Consider the following 16,301-nt stretch of genomic DNA (forward strand, 5'->3'; position numbering starts at 1 on the left):
CAGACTACTGTACCCCTTTCAGGAGTCTGATTAGTCTTGTGTACCCACGAGTTTCTCCTCACTTAAAAACTACCAGCTTACAAAATCAGATATAAAAATACAAAAGTGTCATAGAACATTATTACTAAAACATTGCTTACATTCTCATTATTACTATATAATTATAAAATAAATCAAGTGGAATATAAATATTGTACTTACATTTCATTGTATAGTATATAGGGCAGTATAAACAAGTCATTGTATAAAATTTTAGTTTGTACTGACTTCGCTAGTGCTTTTTACGTAGCCTGTGGTAAAACTAGTTAAATATCGAGATGAGTTGATGTACCCCCTGGAAGACCTCTGTGTACCCCTTGGGGTATGTGTACCCGTGGTTGAGAACCACTGGTCTAGTCTGACCTGCATAACATAGGCCATAGAACTTCCCCAAAATAATTCCTACAACATATTGTTCTCTTCTGATAGCTACATTAATACGTAAAATTAGTGTATTTGTGATAATGATAGGTAAAATGCATTTAAAATAGGGATGTAAATAGCGTTTAGAAAAAGTAACGTTTTAAACTATTAAAATTATATTGATTAAACATTTAACTGTTAAGGAGTTCACAATACAGGCTCCGGAACTAGGGTTGCTGCATCACCCTCACATTCTATGCCGGGCTCTGCTGTTGGTCTTGTGCCCAGGGTCCTGGCTGCTGGCCCCAGCCTCAACCCCCTTATCGTTTACTGAATACATTACTGGTAAGGCTGATGCTTATCGGTTAATCGGTTACCATTTTACATCCTAATTCAAAAAGTGTGTTTTGTTAGCTTTGTCCCTTTTTTATATACTTTCCTTTACACAAAATTAAAAAAAAATTACATATAATAGAGAACAAGCAGTACTTGTGGCACCTTAGAGACTAACTGTCTCTAAGGTGCCACAAGTAATCGTCGTTCTTTCTGCTGGTACAGACTAACACGGCTACTACTCTGAAACATATAATAGAGAGTAATGCTAGATATGTGTCTGAAAGATATAGAAACAAAGTATCTCTCTCCTAGGTACTTATAATGTGCCCATAATCTTAGTAAGTGATGGTAGCTATATTATTTGAGAAATCTAATGTGATGATGTAATTGAAGATTGTATCGTGATGTGTGCACACAAGGGAATAGAGTGATGGTTGCATGTTCAGCCTTGGCTTTGGGATTTACTGACATTTGACTGTTTAACTGCGTAGACTTGTAATGTCGGAGTTTCTTTTGGTTACTCCAGTTAACTCACCATTTAATTCAACTGGCAGTTGAAAGAAACACAGAAACTCAGAACCTGGTGTTCTGATAAAAAAAAAGTGATACACCATGCTATTTCAGTGTAACTGGAATTCTTTGACATCAGTCTGCATTGAAGAGGTGTTTGTGCAAAGAATAATGCTGGTTAATCCGATCTCATTTCCTTTGAATGGGCAGTCTGCATTCCTGGAGCACTTTTCCTTCACTATATCCTGTCCTCTATTCACTTTAGATTTGTTTACAAATTTTAAAGTAAAAACTGATCTCTGCCTAGTTGCTAATTGTTTTTTTTAATATTATTCTAGGATACAACAAAGATTTTGTTGCCATGGTTTCAAAACGAAAATTGTCCAAATCTGATGCTCATGGGGACAGTCTGATTGCAGAATTACCACGTATGTGTAGCAAACTCCTCTTATTTGAAGTGAAATTCCTTTGGTAGAGGGCAACAGTTCACAGGCAGGGTGCATAGAAGTTTTCTAGTAAAGTGACGGGTTGTGCAGAATGGCCCCACAGAATATAAAATGGTAACGTTTGATAAGCCACAGTACAATGAAAAATAACAAAACCAAGGGTGTTACCAGGTCTGAAAAATCTGATTGCCTCCTTTCCTCCATCTCTGCATTTATGTCTCTCTGGACTGATGGGAGCAAGCCTCAGTGCCATTAGAGGGAAGTAGTAAGCCCCTCCTTCCCCCAAAATAAGCCCATTCTACCAAAATCACAGATTTTAAAAAAAACAGCCACCTCTCTACTGAATGGGGGAAGGAGAAAGCAACTTCATTTTCACTCTAGTAAATGTGCAAGGTGCTCAGATATCCCAGTGATAGACAAGGTAGAAGAACCGAGATAGAGAGTAAACTCTTCAGGGCAGGGATGTGCCTCCTACAGATGCCTGTAAATAAAGTACCTAGCATGCTGGTGGTGCTGTACAAATAATAACTAAGGCATTGCATGATTCATATGTGTTGGCCAAGCTTGTTGCACAGGTTAGGGGCTCCTTGTTTTTCTCTATTCGCCCCCACTCCACCCCTGCAAGCTCCCTATGTGACACTCTCCCATCCCCTTCTATTACACTGGGACTCTCTTCAACTCTCCTCTATCTCCCTCCTGCTACGAGTTCTATGTGCTGCATGTCCCTCTCCCATACCAGAGTTCCCCATTGTCCCCACATGCCAGTGGCTTGATTTCCCCCCCATTTCCACTCTGCCCCATGCCTCCTCTTCGCCCCCATTCTAGGGGCTGTGTGTGCCTCCCCTTCCCCCATACCAGGTTTTCCCAGTCTTCCTCCCCACCGGCGTTCTCTGTGCCCCCATTCTTCCCTCCCCCATTCCTGGGTCCCCCATACTCTCCACCATGGCAGGAGCTCTGTATGTACTCCTAGACCCCTTTCTCCCATACAAAGGTCCCCCAATCTCCCCCCCCCGAGGAGTTCTGTGTGCCCCATTCCCCTCTCCCCGTTTTCACCTTCCCTCTCATGCCTGTGTGGTCCCCACTTACCCTATTCCAGAGTCTCCCATTCTCCCTCACATGCCAGAGTCTCTGTGTGCACTCCTATTCCCACCTTCACCCATGCCCCCCAGTCTGTCTTCCCCACCATACCAGGATCCCCCATTCTCTCTTTCACCAGGAGTTCTGTGTACTCTCCCTTTCTCCCTCCCCTCATTCCAGTGTCGCCCATGTCCATTCTCTGTGGCAGGAGTTCTGTGGCCTCCCCCATTCCTCCTTCCCTCTATGGCAGGGCCTCTTGGTGAACCCTTATTACCCGGCTTCCCCCGTTTTCCCCTTTCCCCCCCATGCTAGGGCTTTGGGTGTCCTCCTCCCATCCCTCTCCCAGCATCCCCCATTTCCCTCCCCCCCATGCCAATGGATGTGTTCATGTCCTTCTCCATTCCCCCTTCCCCCCAATTACTCTTCTTTCTGTCTGGGAGCCAAGGTGGGTGAGGTAATATCTTTTATTGGACAAATTTCTGTAGGTGAGAGAGACAAGCTTTCCAGCTTACACAAGTCATGCAGGGTGCCAAGATGTTACACTCTGTTGTAGGGGTGGGCAAACTTTTTGGCCTGAGGGCCACATCGGGGTTCCAAAACTGTATGGAGGGCCGGGTAGGGAAGGCTGTGCCTCCCGAAACAGCCTAGCCCTGCCCCCTCCCAGTTCCTGCCCCTGGACTGCCCCCCTCAGAACCCTGACCCATCCAACCCCCCCTGCTCCTTGTCCACTGACTGCCCCCTCCTCGGACCCCCACCCCCTAACTGCCCCCCTGAGACCCCACCCCCATCCAACCCCCTTGCTTCCTGTCCCCTGACTGCCCTGACCCCTATTCACACCCCTGCCCCCTGACAGGCCCCCTGGGACTCCCACGCCTATTGAACCGCCCCCTGCTCCCTGTCCTCTGACTGTCCCCGGGACCCCATGCCCCTTATTCAACCTCCCTGCTCCCCGCCCCCTTACCATGCCGTTCAGAGCAGCAGGCCTGGCAGCTGTGCTGCCTGGCTGGAGCCCGCCACGCTGCCCGTCAGGAGCTTGCAGCCCCGCCACCCAGAGTACTAGCGGCACGGCGAGCTGAGGCTGTGGGGGAGGGGGGACAGAGGAGGAGGGGCCGGGAGCTAACCTCCCCGGCTGGGAGCTCACGGGCTGGGCAGAATTGTCCTGTGGGCCATAGTTTGCCCTATTGGGATGTTGCTCTATTGGGAGGATGGGCAGAGCTGAGATGGGGTATTGTTTTGCTGGAAGGCGTTAATGAGTGCCATCAGCTTGTTGTTTGATAAACAATTGCAGAGGTGCTTGAGGCTATGTCTGTGCTAAAATACTAGCAGGGGCTTTATGTGTCTCTGTCCCCCCTTTTCCCCCAAATTAATAAGCATTGATGAGTTGGAATTGATTGGATGTGTATTTAAAAGTGATTGCCTCATAGACAGGTTTCAGAGGAGTCACAGAGACCCCCTTGGGACTGTCGCCTGATGTGCTGAAACTACCTCTGAGCCCATCTTCCCTGCCAGCTTGGGACTTCAGAACCCTGTTTTGTTGAGCCAGACACACAAGCCTGCTGCAACACAGACTGAACAATGCCCCCAAAGCTGCAGACTTAACTGAAAACAGCTTAGCAGGTCACCTCTCTCCAGCACCCAGCTCCTAATGGGATTCAAACCCCAAATAAATCCGTTTTACTCTGTATAAAGCTTATACAGAGTAAACTCATAAATTGTCCGCCCTCTATAACACTGATAGAGAGAGATGCACAGCTGTTTGCCTCACAGACAGAGACATGCCATCAAGTTGAGTTCAAGGCCTTCCAAGCTCAGCCAATAATTTGTTAATTGTGACAGTGGCTTTAAAGAAAATGTTGGTATTAAACCAGATGCTTTAGGTCATGAACAGACCACCAGCTGGGGCCAGTAAGAAATTTCTCCTTATGTGCCTAAGTGTTTTATATCTTCCTCCTAAATGTCTGCTATTGATCACTGTCAGAGACAGCAGAGGAGTGGATAGACCACTCGTCTGACCCTCAAAGGTAATGCCTCTCTTCACAGAATATCTTGAGGTATGGCTAATTTTGAGTTAGTGAATTCTCTTAAGGAACCCCACTCCTTATTGCATCTGTTTATCCTACAATAATAAGCCTTGCTTTCTCAGAAACAAAAAAGTCTCGGATCTCTTGCAAGGAGAAGACCTCTGCCGAAGATGGAGCGGTGGAGAATGATAGCATCTTTGTACAGCTCATCAAAACAGCAGGAATTACTCTGAATTCTGGGGAGAGGCAGAATGACATAGGTATGGATTTAGCATTCTGTGCTGTATTTAGCTGTGGATGTATATATCTATCCAAAAAGCAACATTAAAAGGAGTTTAGGGTGACAGAATAAAACACTCAACTCAGGAAGCACCAAAGTTAAAGTCAACCTCATGTGCGCTGTTGAATTACATGATTTCTGCCTTATTCAATACGCAAGATGGACAATGCGCATTGAATGAGGCAGCTGATAAACCTTTATTTTTATCTCCATTGTTCAGTGAGTAAATCCTTACTTCCCTTATTTGCTGCATACTGATCAACACATTACACACATGCTTCCACTCTTCTGACGTATACATGCATGTGCCGTGCTGGGAGAATGCTGGAAGATTGTAAGGATGGAATGAGATAAGGCTCTGTGAGTTGCTCTAACGTTTTCTCTTATTTCCTTATTAACCCATTACAGAAAATGGGCAAAGTAAGGATTTTATTTTTAAATATTACAAGGTTTAGCTGAAAAGGCAGGAGTACTAGAGTGAGAGAGCTTCAAATGGAAATCACCATTCCCCTTCCTCTCCCAGCTCAAGCACAGCGGTCAGCAGTTCTGAGGAAGTGGTTGCATTATTTTGAATTAGCCACTTTGCTGTTTTTTGGACTTAGCAGTACCAAGCTTCATTGCCACATGGGGATCCCAAGTCAAGTTTCTCATTCAGTACTTTGTATCTGGAGCATTGCAGGCTTAACATCCTCATGATGCATGTTTTAATATTCCCACAGTGACTCCCTTTTACTGGCTACTGGATGAACTGAAGTGGTTCTGGCAGAGACTTGCTGCTTCTCTTTAGAGTGGCTGGAACACTAGAAATGCAGGGTGTGCTTGTGGGGACAGAGCAGTCTGATGTTGCTGGCGGGTTGCTGTCATATCTTGTAGGGGTAAATGGTCTTTCTTTAGTAGTATAGGAGTTAGGGATTTGAGCTGGAGGAGAAAGAGCTTAATCATGCTGTATTCATTAGGACACGAGGAAAATCATGGGATTGTTGCGGTTCAAATACAAGACAGCACAAAGCTTTAAGCAAGCAAACAGGCTGGTCTGCCAACGGACTGGTCCTGTCAGCTTTCCACCCTCTCCTTTATTGTTTCTCTCCCCCTGCGCATTACATTCTCCAACAGATAAAAGGAATACACTGGCTTTATTTAACATTCTTATTTACCAATTTCTATCTACCGCATTCCTTGCTCTCGGGCCTTGAGCCCAGTCCTGGGTTCCCTGGCTTCCCACGGTTCATGTCATCTGGGCGAGATTCCAAGGTTCATGCCCTTGAGAGGAGCTGTGTGTGCACTGCTCCTACACAACACTCCGGATGTGCCCTGAATGTTGCCAAGTGCATGAACCTTCATAAATCCTACAATGGGATCCCTTCCCTGCTGCTTGGTTCCCCAGTTTGTGTTCTTGAATGGGCTGGCAGGGTCTCCCTACTAGGAGTGAGCTATACAGCTGACTGTGCAAGATTGGAGAGACTGCACATTGGTTATTCTTTAAATTTCATCAGATCCGCTTCAATTTTGCCATGATGGAGGGAATGTGAGTAATAGTATCTTTCAGGTTTTTGTTAACTGGGCACTCTAGATGAAGTGAACTTGTAAACTCCGGTGGGTAGCTGCTTTGTAATCTGCAAAGCAACTTGTAGAGTAAAATAGAACTGTTGCTGAAATACTGTGAAGTTTCCATGACTAAAATGTATGACTAACATGTATGTTGCATAACTAAAATGATTTACTCCTGACTTTCTCCATAGCCGTGGATCAAGCAACCTTCCAGAAGAAACTCTGCCAGATCTTGAGGAAGCATCCTTTCTACCCACATGTATGTAGCTAACACCACAAATTTCAGGAGACGTCAGTGTTTAAAGTCTGTGTGCTACTTGGCTGTGTGGCCGCTCCCTGTGCTAATAGGCTATTAACATAGGCTAATTGCTGCTGCACACCCAAAATTGGCAGTGCAGAATGTGTCAGGTAAAAGAGGTATGCAAATGTAGCCAATTCCAGAAGTGTCCCAATGGCCCCCCCCTCTTCTGCCACCTTCCTGAGAAGAATATTGCTGCTTGTTCTTGGGCCCATTCTTTCCAGATGCCTGTCTGTCTCCCTCTCACCAATCCCCCAAACTGTATTCAACTCTTTCCCACATCTCCTTGGCTCCCTTTACCCTTCCTATGATATTCTATGATTCCTGCTCTGGCTCTGTCTTTTTTGAGCTATCATGTCAGACTCACCAGCCACTAATAGGCTGATTGGAGGCAAATCTGCACTTGAACCTGTCAAACCTCATCCAGTTTATATGCTGCTAAAGTGGCCTTGTACAATTCTGGGACAAAGCATTGCACATCTGTCTCCATGGCCATGACCCCTATTCTGCCCATGTTGGCCCCCTCCTCAGGCATGCACTGCTAGAAAATGTGACTTGGGAGAGAACTGAAATCCAAAGGATGCAAGAGACAAAGACACATGCAAAGGGGAGGGGGGCAAACTTAACTTTTGAATGGAAAATTGTCAGTTCACTGTTCGGTAAGTAATTGGCCTGGTAGCTGCCAGCAATGGAATGGCCACTCTTTGTTTAAATGTGTTCATATTGCTAGGGTTTTCCCTTCCCCTTCTCTCTTCCCTTGTCCCCATCTCAAACAGCCAGATCAAATATGAAACTTCTGAGGCTACTTGTTTCAATATTACAACTATTTTTGGACATTGTTGTTTGCTGTATTGGACACCATGCTCCCAGCTGCACTGGGAGAAGTCACAGCTGGGACTCAGCCCTTTGAGTCACAAGCAGATGAGGGGAGTTTGAAGCTGTCACCCTAGAGTGCGTTTGTAGAGGAACCAGCATCTCATTTGCAGGCTGTTTAGGTTAGAGTAAAGTAGAACCTCAGTTTTACCAGAACCAATCTCACAAATGACCAGTTATATGAGACATTTTTCCAGATAGAAAAATATCATATAATGAAAGTAATGCTGAGGAAGAACAGGCAACATCTCTTCATATTCTAAGGCCTCTAGTGCTTTTGAAAGAGCTTTTCAGCAGCTTAAAGGGCAAGCAGAAAATGATGCAGTGTATCATACTGCACCAGACATACATCAATTTTGAGATGTTCAGTTTTAACAACTTTTTGATTTTATGAACTCCTCAATTCCCAATTAGTTTGTAACATAGGGTTTATGCTGTATCTCTAAGATGTCCATTGTGTTGCTTCCCCTCTAGTTTATCTCTGCCTGCAGCCTCCTGTCCAGCTGGGTGCTCCTTGGCTATCTTAGCACAGAGCTCCTCTTCCCCCTCATCCTTTGCACAAATAGCCCATCCTAAAGGAAAGTGGGTGATCAGGGTTCCTACTTTTCCCTTTTTCTCTGCAGGTTGTGCAGGAGTTTGTCAGTGGCTTGGAGACTCACATTAAGGACAGAGACCAGTTCAGGAACTGCCTTCTGCCTTGTGCTCCAGTGCGGGGCGAGGTTACGAGGTCAGAGAAAATGCATTTCTTTCTCCCTGCCTGTAGGAGTTAGTCTCTGCTTGAACAATGCAAAATTGGTTGTGGGGAGGATTTATTCTGTTAAGCCAACCGTACTTTCATAGATAGAAGGGTTTATTCTGTTAAGCCAGCCATTCTGTTAAGCCAGCCCAGGACCAGCTCTAGGCACCAGCAAAGCAAGCACGTGCTTGGGGCGGCACAATTCCAGGGGTCGGCGTTCCGGCCACTCTTTTTTTTTTTTTTTTTGATTGGGCATTTGCGCTCTCGGTGCTTGGGGCGGCAGATTTTTTGCTTGGGGCGGCAAAAAACCTAGAGCCGGCCCTGAGCCATCCGTACTTTCATAGATTCTTTAGCTATGTCTACATTACAAGGTAGGAGTTTGATTCCCCTGCTCGTGTGTGTAGACTCATGCTAGCTCTTATCGAGCTAGCATGAGTATAAATAGTAGTGTAGCCTGGTAGCAAGGGTAGCGGCAGTAGAGGCACAGCTTAGCCATGCCAAGTATGTATCCACCAGTTCCAGGTAGGTTTGTACTCAGCATGACTAAGCCATGCCTCTGCTACCACTGCCCCTGCTACCACTGCTGTACTGCTATTTATACTTCCACTAGCTGGATGAGAGCTAGCACAAGTAAGGAAACACACTCCTAGCACTTAATATAGACAGCCAGAGATTCCAAGGCCAGACGAGACCACTGTGATCATCTAATCTGTCATCCTGTATAACCCAGGCCAGAGACCTGCCCCAAAATAGCTCCTAGAGCAGATATTTTAGAAGAACATCCAACCTTGATTTAAAAATTGCTAGGGATGGAGAATCCACCAGGACCCTTGGTAAATTGTTCTAATGGTTAATTATTAGCACTGTTAAAAAATTATATTTTATTTCCAGTCTGAAATTATCTAGCTTCAACTTCCAGCCATTGGATTTTGTAATACATTTTCTCTGCTAGATTGAAGAGCCTGTTATCATATATTTGTTCCCCATGTAGGTACTTATAGATTGAGATCACGTCACCCCTTAACCTTCCCTTTGTTAAGCTAAATAGATTGAGCTTCTTGAGTCTACCACTATAAGGCACATTTTTTAATTCTTTAATCATTCTTATGGCTTTTTTCTGACTCTTTTCCAATTTATGAATTTATGCTCAATGACAGGATCTATCCCTCAGGCAAAGGAATGGTTAGACAGGGGCATGGCGCTTAAATAACAGTACGTTAAAGGTGCGGAGTCATTGGGCATACGAGTTGTCTAGGTGTGACTTGGGCCACAAGCAATTACTTTTGGAGGTGGTACAGTACCTGTTCCTCCCTGATTATACTCCAGGAACTGTGGTAAGAGCAGACACTGGGGAGTTAGCAGTTGCGGTAACACTGGGGACAGCAAGATTCAGAGTCTGACAAAAAATCCACAAGATTTGGCAGAGATCGTCTGCTTAAATAGTGTCTCCAGAAGATCTAGGAAAACCCCAAAGGTTCAGCTTTCCCGGCCAAGGCTCCTTCCAGAGCTTGAGCTGGAAATGAGCAAGGCTGATTTATAATTTAAATGAACTATTGTCTGTAACTAAAATTTCCCCTGGCTATTCCCAAGAACAACTTGGCCTAGTCGAGAGAGACTTCTTTGCGGTACCACTAGCTCAGAAATCCCTCTCTCAAGTTTCCAGCATCCATAGAATCATAGAATATCAGGGTTGGAAGGGACCTCAGGAGGTCATCTAGTCCAACCCCCTGCTCAAAAGCAGGACCATCCCCAATTAAATCATCCCAGCCAGGGCTTTGTCAAGCCTGACCTCAAAAACTTCTAAGGAAGGAGATTCCACCACCTCCCTAGGCAATGCATTCCAGTGTTTCACCACCCTCCTAGTGAAAAAGTTTTTCCTAATATCCAACCTAAACCTCCCCCACTGCAACTTGAGACCATTACTCCTTGTCCTGTCCTCTTCCACCACTGAGAATAGTCTAGAACCATCCTCTCTGGAACTACCTCTCAGGTAGTTGAAAGCAGCTATCAAATCCCCCCTGATTCTTCTCTTCTGCAGACTAAACAATCCCAGTTCCCTCAGCCTCTCCTCATAAGTCATGTGTTCCAGACCCCTAATCGTTTTTGTTGCCCTTCGCTGGACTCTCTCCAATTTATCCACATCCTTTTGTAGAGTGGGGCCCAAAACTGGACACAGTACTCCAGATGAGGCCTCACCAATGTCGAATAGAGGGGGACGATCACATCCCTCGATCTGCTGGCTATGCCCCTACTTATACAGCCCAAAATGCCATTGGCCTTCTTGGCAACAAGGGCACACTGCTGACTCATATCCAGCTTCTCGTCCACTGTCACCCCTAGGTCCTTTTCCGCAGAACTGCTGCCTAGCCATTCGGTCCCTAGTCTGTAGCTGTGCATTGGGTTCTTCCGTCCTAAGTGCAGGACCCTGCACTTATCCTTATTGAACCTCATCAGATTTCTTTTGGCCCAATCCTCCAATTTGTCTAGGTCCCTCTGTATCCTATCCCTGCCCTCCAGCGTATCTACCACTCCTCCTAGTTTAGTATCATCCGCAAATTTGCTGAGAGTGCAATCCACACCATCCTCCAGATCATTTATGAAGATATTGAACAAAACCGGCCCCAGGACCGACCCCTGGGGCACTCCACTTGACACCGGCTGCCAGCTAGACATGGAGCCATTGATCACTACCCGTTGAGCCCGACAATCTAGCCAACTTTCTACCCACCTTATAGTGCATTCATCCAGCCCATACTTCTTTAACTTGCTGACAAGAATACTGTGGGAGACTGTGTCAAAAGCTTTGCTAAAGTCAAGATACAATACATCCACTGCTTTCCCTTCATCCACAGAACCAGTAATCTCATCATAGAAGGTGATTAGATTAGTCAGGCATGACCTTCCCTTGGTGAATCCATGCTGACTGTTCCTGATCACTTTCCTCTCATGTAAGTGCTTCAGGATTGATTCTTTGAGGACCTGCTCCATGATTTTTCCGGGGACTGAAGTGAGGCTGACTGGCCTGTAGTTCCCAGGATCCTCCTTCTTCCCTTTTTTAAAGATTGGCACTACATTAGCCTTTTTCCAGTCATCCCGGACTTCCCCCGTTCGCCACGAGTTTTCAAAGATAATGGCCAATGGCTCTGCAATCACAGCCGCCAGTTCCTTTAGCACTCTCGGATGCAACTCGTCCGGCCCCATGGACTTGTGCACGTCCAGCTTTTCCTGTCCAGTGCAAGACAGGTTTTGGTCTCTCTGAGGCACCTTTCCAGTAAGTTCTTTTGACTGGGATCAGGCAAAAAGTTCCCCTTGGAGCTTTGCAGTTGAATTTTCAGCTGTTGCTCCAACTCAGACTTTGCCCACAACTCTGCTAGGACTGAAGAAATATGTAGCCTGTATCATCTTCCTCTCCTGAAGATATCTAGTCAGTTTCTGAGTCCCCAGATTTGTTAGTAGAATTCAGTTCACCTCCCTTCTCATTCCCTCTAGTTTGTCCACTTGCTCCCACACAGACGTGCTAGTATGGTAGATCAGTGGAGGCTTTGGCAGAGTTGCTGGTGCCAGGGCATAGCATGATACTGCCAACAAAGCCAGTTCTTCCCATATAGAGGGTGACCTCAGTGCAAAGAGGACTCTCAGGGTACATCTACATTGTGATTAAAAAACCCATGGCATTGGGTCTCAGAGCCTCGGTCAGCTGATGCAGGTTCATGGGGCTCAGGCTGCGGGGCTAAAAATTGCAGTCTAGACACTTGGCCTTGGCCTGGAGCCTGGGCTCTGAGACCCTCCTCCCTCGCAGAGTCTAAATAACAATAGTTAAAAATAGTTAAGATTGAAAGAGTGTTAAACCTGACTGCATCTAGTGCCTAACCACAAATTTTTATAAACCTGTTTGTCATACACTTCTAAAAGGACCCTTTGCTTTAGAGGGTCTGGAAATGCAGAGTTATATTTGATATTCAGCTAGTTCCCCACTGCCATGTACAGCAAGATTCAGAGTTTGATAGAAAATCCACAAGCACCACTAGCACCTGACCAGTTTCCCTCTTTGACTGAGGGGTTGTTTTTGATAGGAAAAGGACACTGTTGTCATTTTAAGTAGATTTTTTTTTAATCTCTGCTGGACAAAAGCAGCGTGCTCACATCATGAATCTTCCTAACAATAAAATTTTTTTTGGGCAGAAATTTGGTTCATTCATACTGTGAAAGCCTTATTAAACTACTACTTGGAATTGAGACTTTACAGGTAAGGACATTTTAACATATTCTTCTTTTCAGTTGTGACTATGTATTTGGGGACATCTAATGCTTACGAAAGTAGAGGACTGTTAGAGCTGGTCACACTGCAGACATGTACTAATCTGCACAAATCCGCTGATGCTCCTCAGTCCAGACTAGCTCTCCTGCTTTTCCAGTCCTGACACAGCTCTACCGGTGTAAAGGGAAAGGTCCGAGAAGTGAAGGATGTAGATAGGGAAAGGAATCAGTCGAGGGTGCAGGAAGGCAAGAGAAGAGGATTGATAGGGACATCAAGGATTGCCCCAACGTGCATGTTCCAGGCTTCAGCCTTTACTCTATAATCTTGAGACCTGCTGAAAAGTTACTGCTCCAGCCATGGGCCCTGTCATTCCATGCTGGGGAAGTGGGGCTGGAGAGAATCCATCTGGGCAACTGCATGGTAGGAACTTACGGTGTTTTGTTGGGAGGTTCAGCTCCCTTATTGGAGAAGCAGGGAAGGTTTCTGTAAAAAAATTATCTTCTCTCTATCAAGGTACTTGTATGGCCACCATTGTCACTGTGCCTCACAAACCTTCAAGGGATTGTCTTTGTGAGAGCTGTAAACGAGTTGCCCCTGACCAAAGCTTCTGGAACTCCTAGGAATATTATATGTACAATGCCCAAAAACAAGCCAGGTGCTTACAAATGTACCCCTCAATCTTTATTTAGTAATAACATGTACATTAAGAGCAAAGAATACCATACCCATGTAACATCTGTTAAATCCCTTAAGTACTTGGTTCTAGCAAAATGTGCCTCCAAGAACAGATCAACGGTGCCATCAAGGAACAGCCTTGAGTAAGGACTTATGTGGCACCAGACCACCCAAGGCGATACAATCCCCCCTGGAGCCTCCTAAGCTTCAGGAGTGTGCTCATGCTGTGCCACCCTTTGGGGCAGTTTGCTCCCTCCTCCACAGCTGGCCAGCTGTGCTGGCTGGTATGGAAGAGGGGCAGGACCATGTCCCTGTCTCTTTTCTGCTCCCTCTGCAGTAGCTAGTTCCCTGGAGGCACTAGGAGGAAGCAGTTGCTATGTTTGGGGAGCACAAGGACTATGATTATGCCTAGTCCTTGTGCAAGGAGTATTGGGTTGGAAGGCTCTGTGAGTCCTCCCCCACTACCTTGTGTACCCTTGCAAGAGCAAGCCAGTCTCATTTGCAGCATACTGCATGCTTATACTTTTCTGACTAGGTGGCAGTCATTGCCCTTCAGTTTCCTGAATTACTTTCCTGGCACATGTCCCGCAAAAGAAGCCATACAAATGAAGCACAGTGTATTGTAATAATACTTCAGGTTAACAGAGCCTTTCCTTGCAAGGCACTTTGTTAATCATATGTGCACTACAACAGTCTCTGAGGCAGAGAGCAGTAGCTGCCTCACTACAGGCTGCTGCACCAGTGAGCAGGGCTTATCAGGAGCCAGGAGGGAAAAAGTTTCTGGTTTTTCAATCCTCTTGTAATTCAAACATCTTAATGATTGTTGTTTTAAATAAATTTTGAAAATTTCCATTTGGGCAGAGGCCAAGTAGGGAAAATTAGAGCCACGAAGGGGAATGTTTTATATAGGAAGTGTGTGTGAAAGTAGGGAGTTAAAATAGAAACTTTTTTTAGTCTTACCTGTAGTGGTTGTTTCTGATGCCTTCAGCAGAGAGGTTATATAATGGAGTCTGGGGAAGAGAGTGTGGCTTCACATGCTTTTTTTTTTTTTTTTTAAGCTAATTTTAATTGCCACTCCTGAGTTATTTTGCTTGATACTTTTAAACCTAGCAAGCAAGTGACCCTGCTTATATGTCTTTGTTCCTGTAGGTCAGAGGTGGATAGGCTTCACAGTCTCTGTGACTCTGGTCTAGGGGTGCACCTAACTACCAAGGTTTTCCAATTTGCAGGAATCTTCCTCTGGTTTGCATGCTGTGTGTGTTCTGTCTGTGCTCGTGAGAGGAGAATTCCAATGAGCAAAGTTTCTGGGTCATGCTTTTGGGTCCCTTATACTCTGTGTGAATGCAGTGCCTAGGGCACTGGGCTCAGTGCTGAATGGGGCCTCTGAGCACTACCACAGTCTTAAAAAAAAACAACCCAGCAGCATAATACTGCCTTTCTCTTTTTCTGTTTTAGCCTGCTGTTATAACATTGTTATTGGAGAAGCTCCCTGAGTTCTTTTTTGACACGTGAGTGCCTTAATATCTTTTCTCTGACCTGAACTGAAACCTTGTCTGTTGAGCATGATCCGAGCTGTTTGCTTTTAATCAATGACTAAAGGTTAACCAAAATGACCCAATTTACATATATGGGAAAACACTGAATCTGAGGAAGGGAGAGTACAATGTACTATACAGTACTCAGAGCTCAAGATAATTGGGCAGCATATAGCAGAGGACAAGCCTAAAGATGGGGAATTCTCCCTGATGTGGTGTGCATTCACTGGCTGTTGGTGCTTACATTGGGTATATTGCACAGTACAATAGTAAAGGCAGAGGCAGTATGGGAGTGGAATTAAAAGGTGTCCCAGCAGAGTCCGGAGTACAACAATGACTTTTACATCTGAAAGAACTGAGATCCCTTTCAGTAATCCACTTCAAAAACTCCAAATTCCCCTGTACTGTGGGACTCAGGAACTCCACAGCAAAGACTCCCCACTCTTGCATAGCTCAGGAATATGCTGCTCAGCATGTAACTTCTTACAACAATGTGATTTTAATTTTCAGGTTTCCTTTTTTCTTATTTCACACTCCTGGAAAAACAAAAACAAAATTACAAACACTCCCCCGCTCCTTCCCCACCAACCACAACTAGAAAATTCCCCTTCAAAAATGTAATTAAACTTCTATTTAAAGTTGCTCTCATACAAGCTTCAAAACAAGGTGGAGAAAAAGTTTTTGAAAATATGGAAATGGTCAGTTAAATTAAAGTATATTAATATTCCATTAGCATTTATTAATGAAAATATTAAAAATATTATAAAAATTGTCCTTATACATGTGTACAATATCCTTAACTCTGACCTGCAATATATACTTGCAAATTCTGTCAATGTTTACATGGGCTAAACATTTATTGCTAGTCTGGATTCTGCTGTAGTGTGGGAAGAGCTTTAGAACTCTCTTCTCTAATCCAGTTTTGAAGCTATTTGTGACATTCGTGGATAGAGGAAGTCTGAAGCTAAGTCACACTGAGTGCTCATTTGCATGCCAGAATGCTTGTGGTGCTGAGGCTTGATCTTAGGTGACACACTGAAATCGGTTGGTTTCTGGATGCTTAGGAAGTGAGAACTGTGAATGGTTTGCCCTATTTTGTACTGACATCTGCAGTGGTTGTAAATGAAATTTTGCGGGTAGCTAATCCATGAGGGCCTGCTAATCTGCATAGTTTTGAAAAATACTTAGAAGAAATTCCTTTACCAACTGAGAGCTAGCAGTGAGAGGCTCTGCTGCAGTGGAAACTGGTCCAAAGCATCAAGTTTTGCATTTTGCACAGTTGCACTTTTCTCTCCCCTTGTCCATT

The 16,301-nt window shown here is 45.0% G+C and overlaps 1 protein-coding gene across 3 annotated transcripts in view; it reads left to right on the forward strand.

The window, feature by feature from the left end:
- Nucleotides 1-16,301, forward strand: part of FANCD2 (FA complementation group D2) — a 188,853-nt gene that overhangs the window by 3,860 nt on the left and 168,692 nt on the right. For all 3 annotated transcript variants that reach the window (XM_075130658.1, XM_048858923.2, XM_048858924.2), the window contains exons 2-7: nt 1,587-1,676; nt 4,915-5,052; nt 6,812-6,879; nt 8,415-8,518; nt 12,710-12,773; nt 14,916-14,968. In XM_075130658.1, coding sequence (XP_074986759.1) covers nt 1,610-1,676; nt 4,915-5,052; nt 6,812-6,879; nt 8,415-8,518; nt 12,710-12,773; nt 14,916-14,968 — 494 coding nt within the window. In that variant the 5' untranslated portion in view covers nt 1,587-1,609. The remainder of the gene's footprint in view (nt 1-1,586; nt 1,677-4,914; nt 5,053-6,811; nt 6,880-8,414; nt 8,519-12,709; nt 12,774-14,915; nt 14,969-16,301) is intronic.

The sequence above is a fragment of the Caretta caretta genome, chromosome 7, assembly GCF_965140235.1.
Source record: "Caretta caretta isolate rCarCar2 chromosome 7, rCarCar1.hap1, whole genome shotgun sequence".
Taxonomy (NCBI): domain Eukaryota; kingdom Metazoa; phylum Chordata; order Testudines; family Cheloniidae; genus Caretta; species Caretta caretta.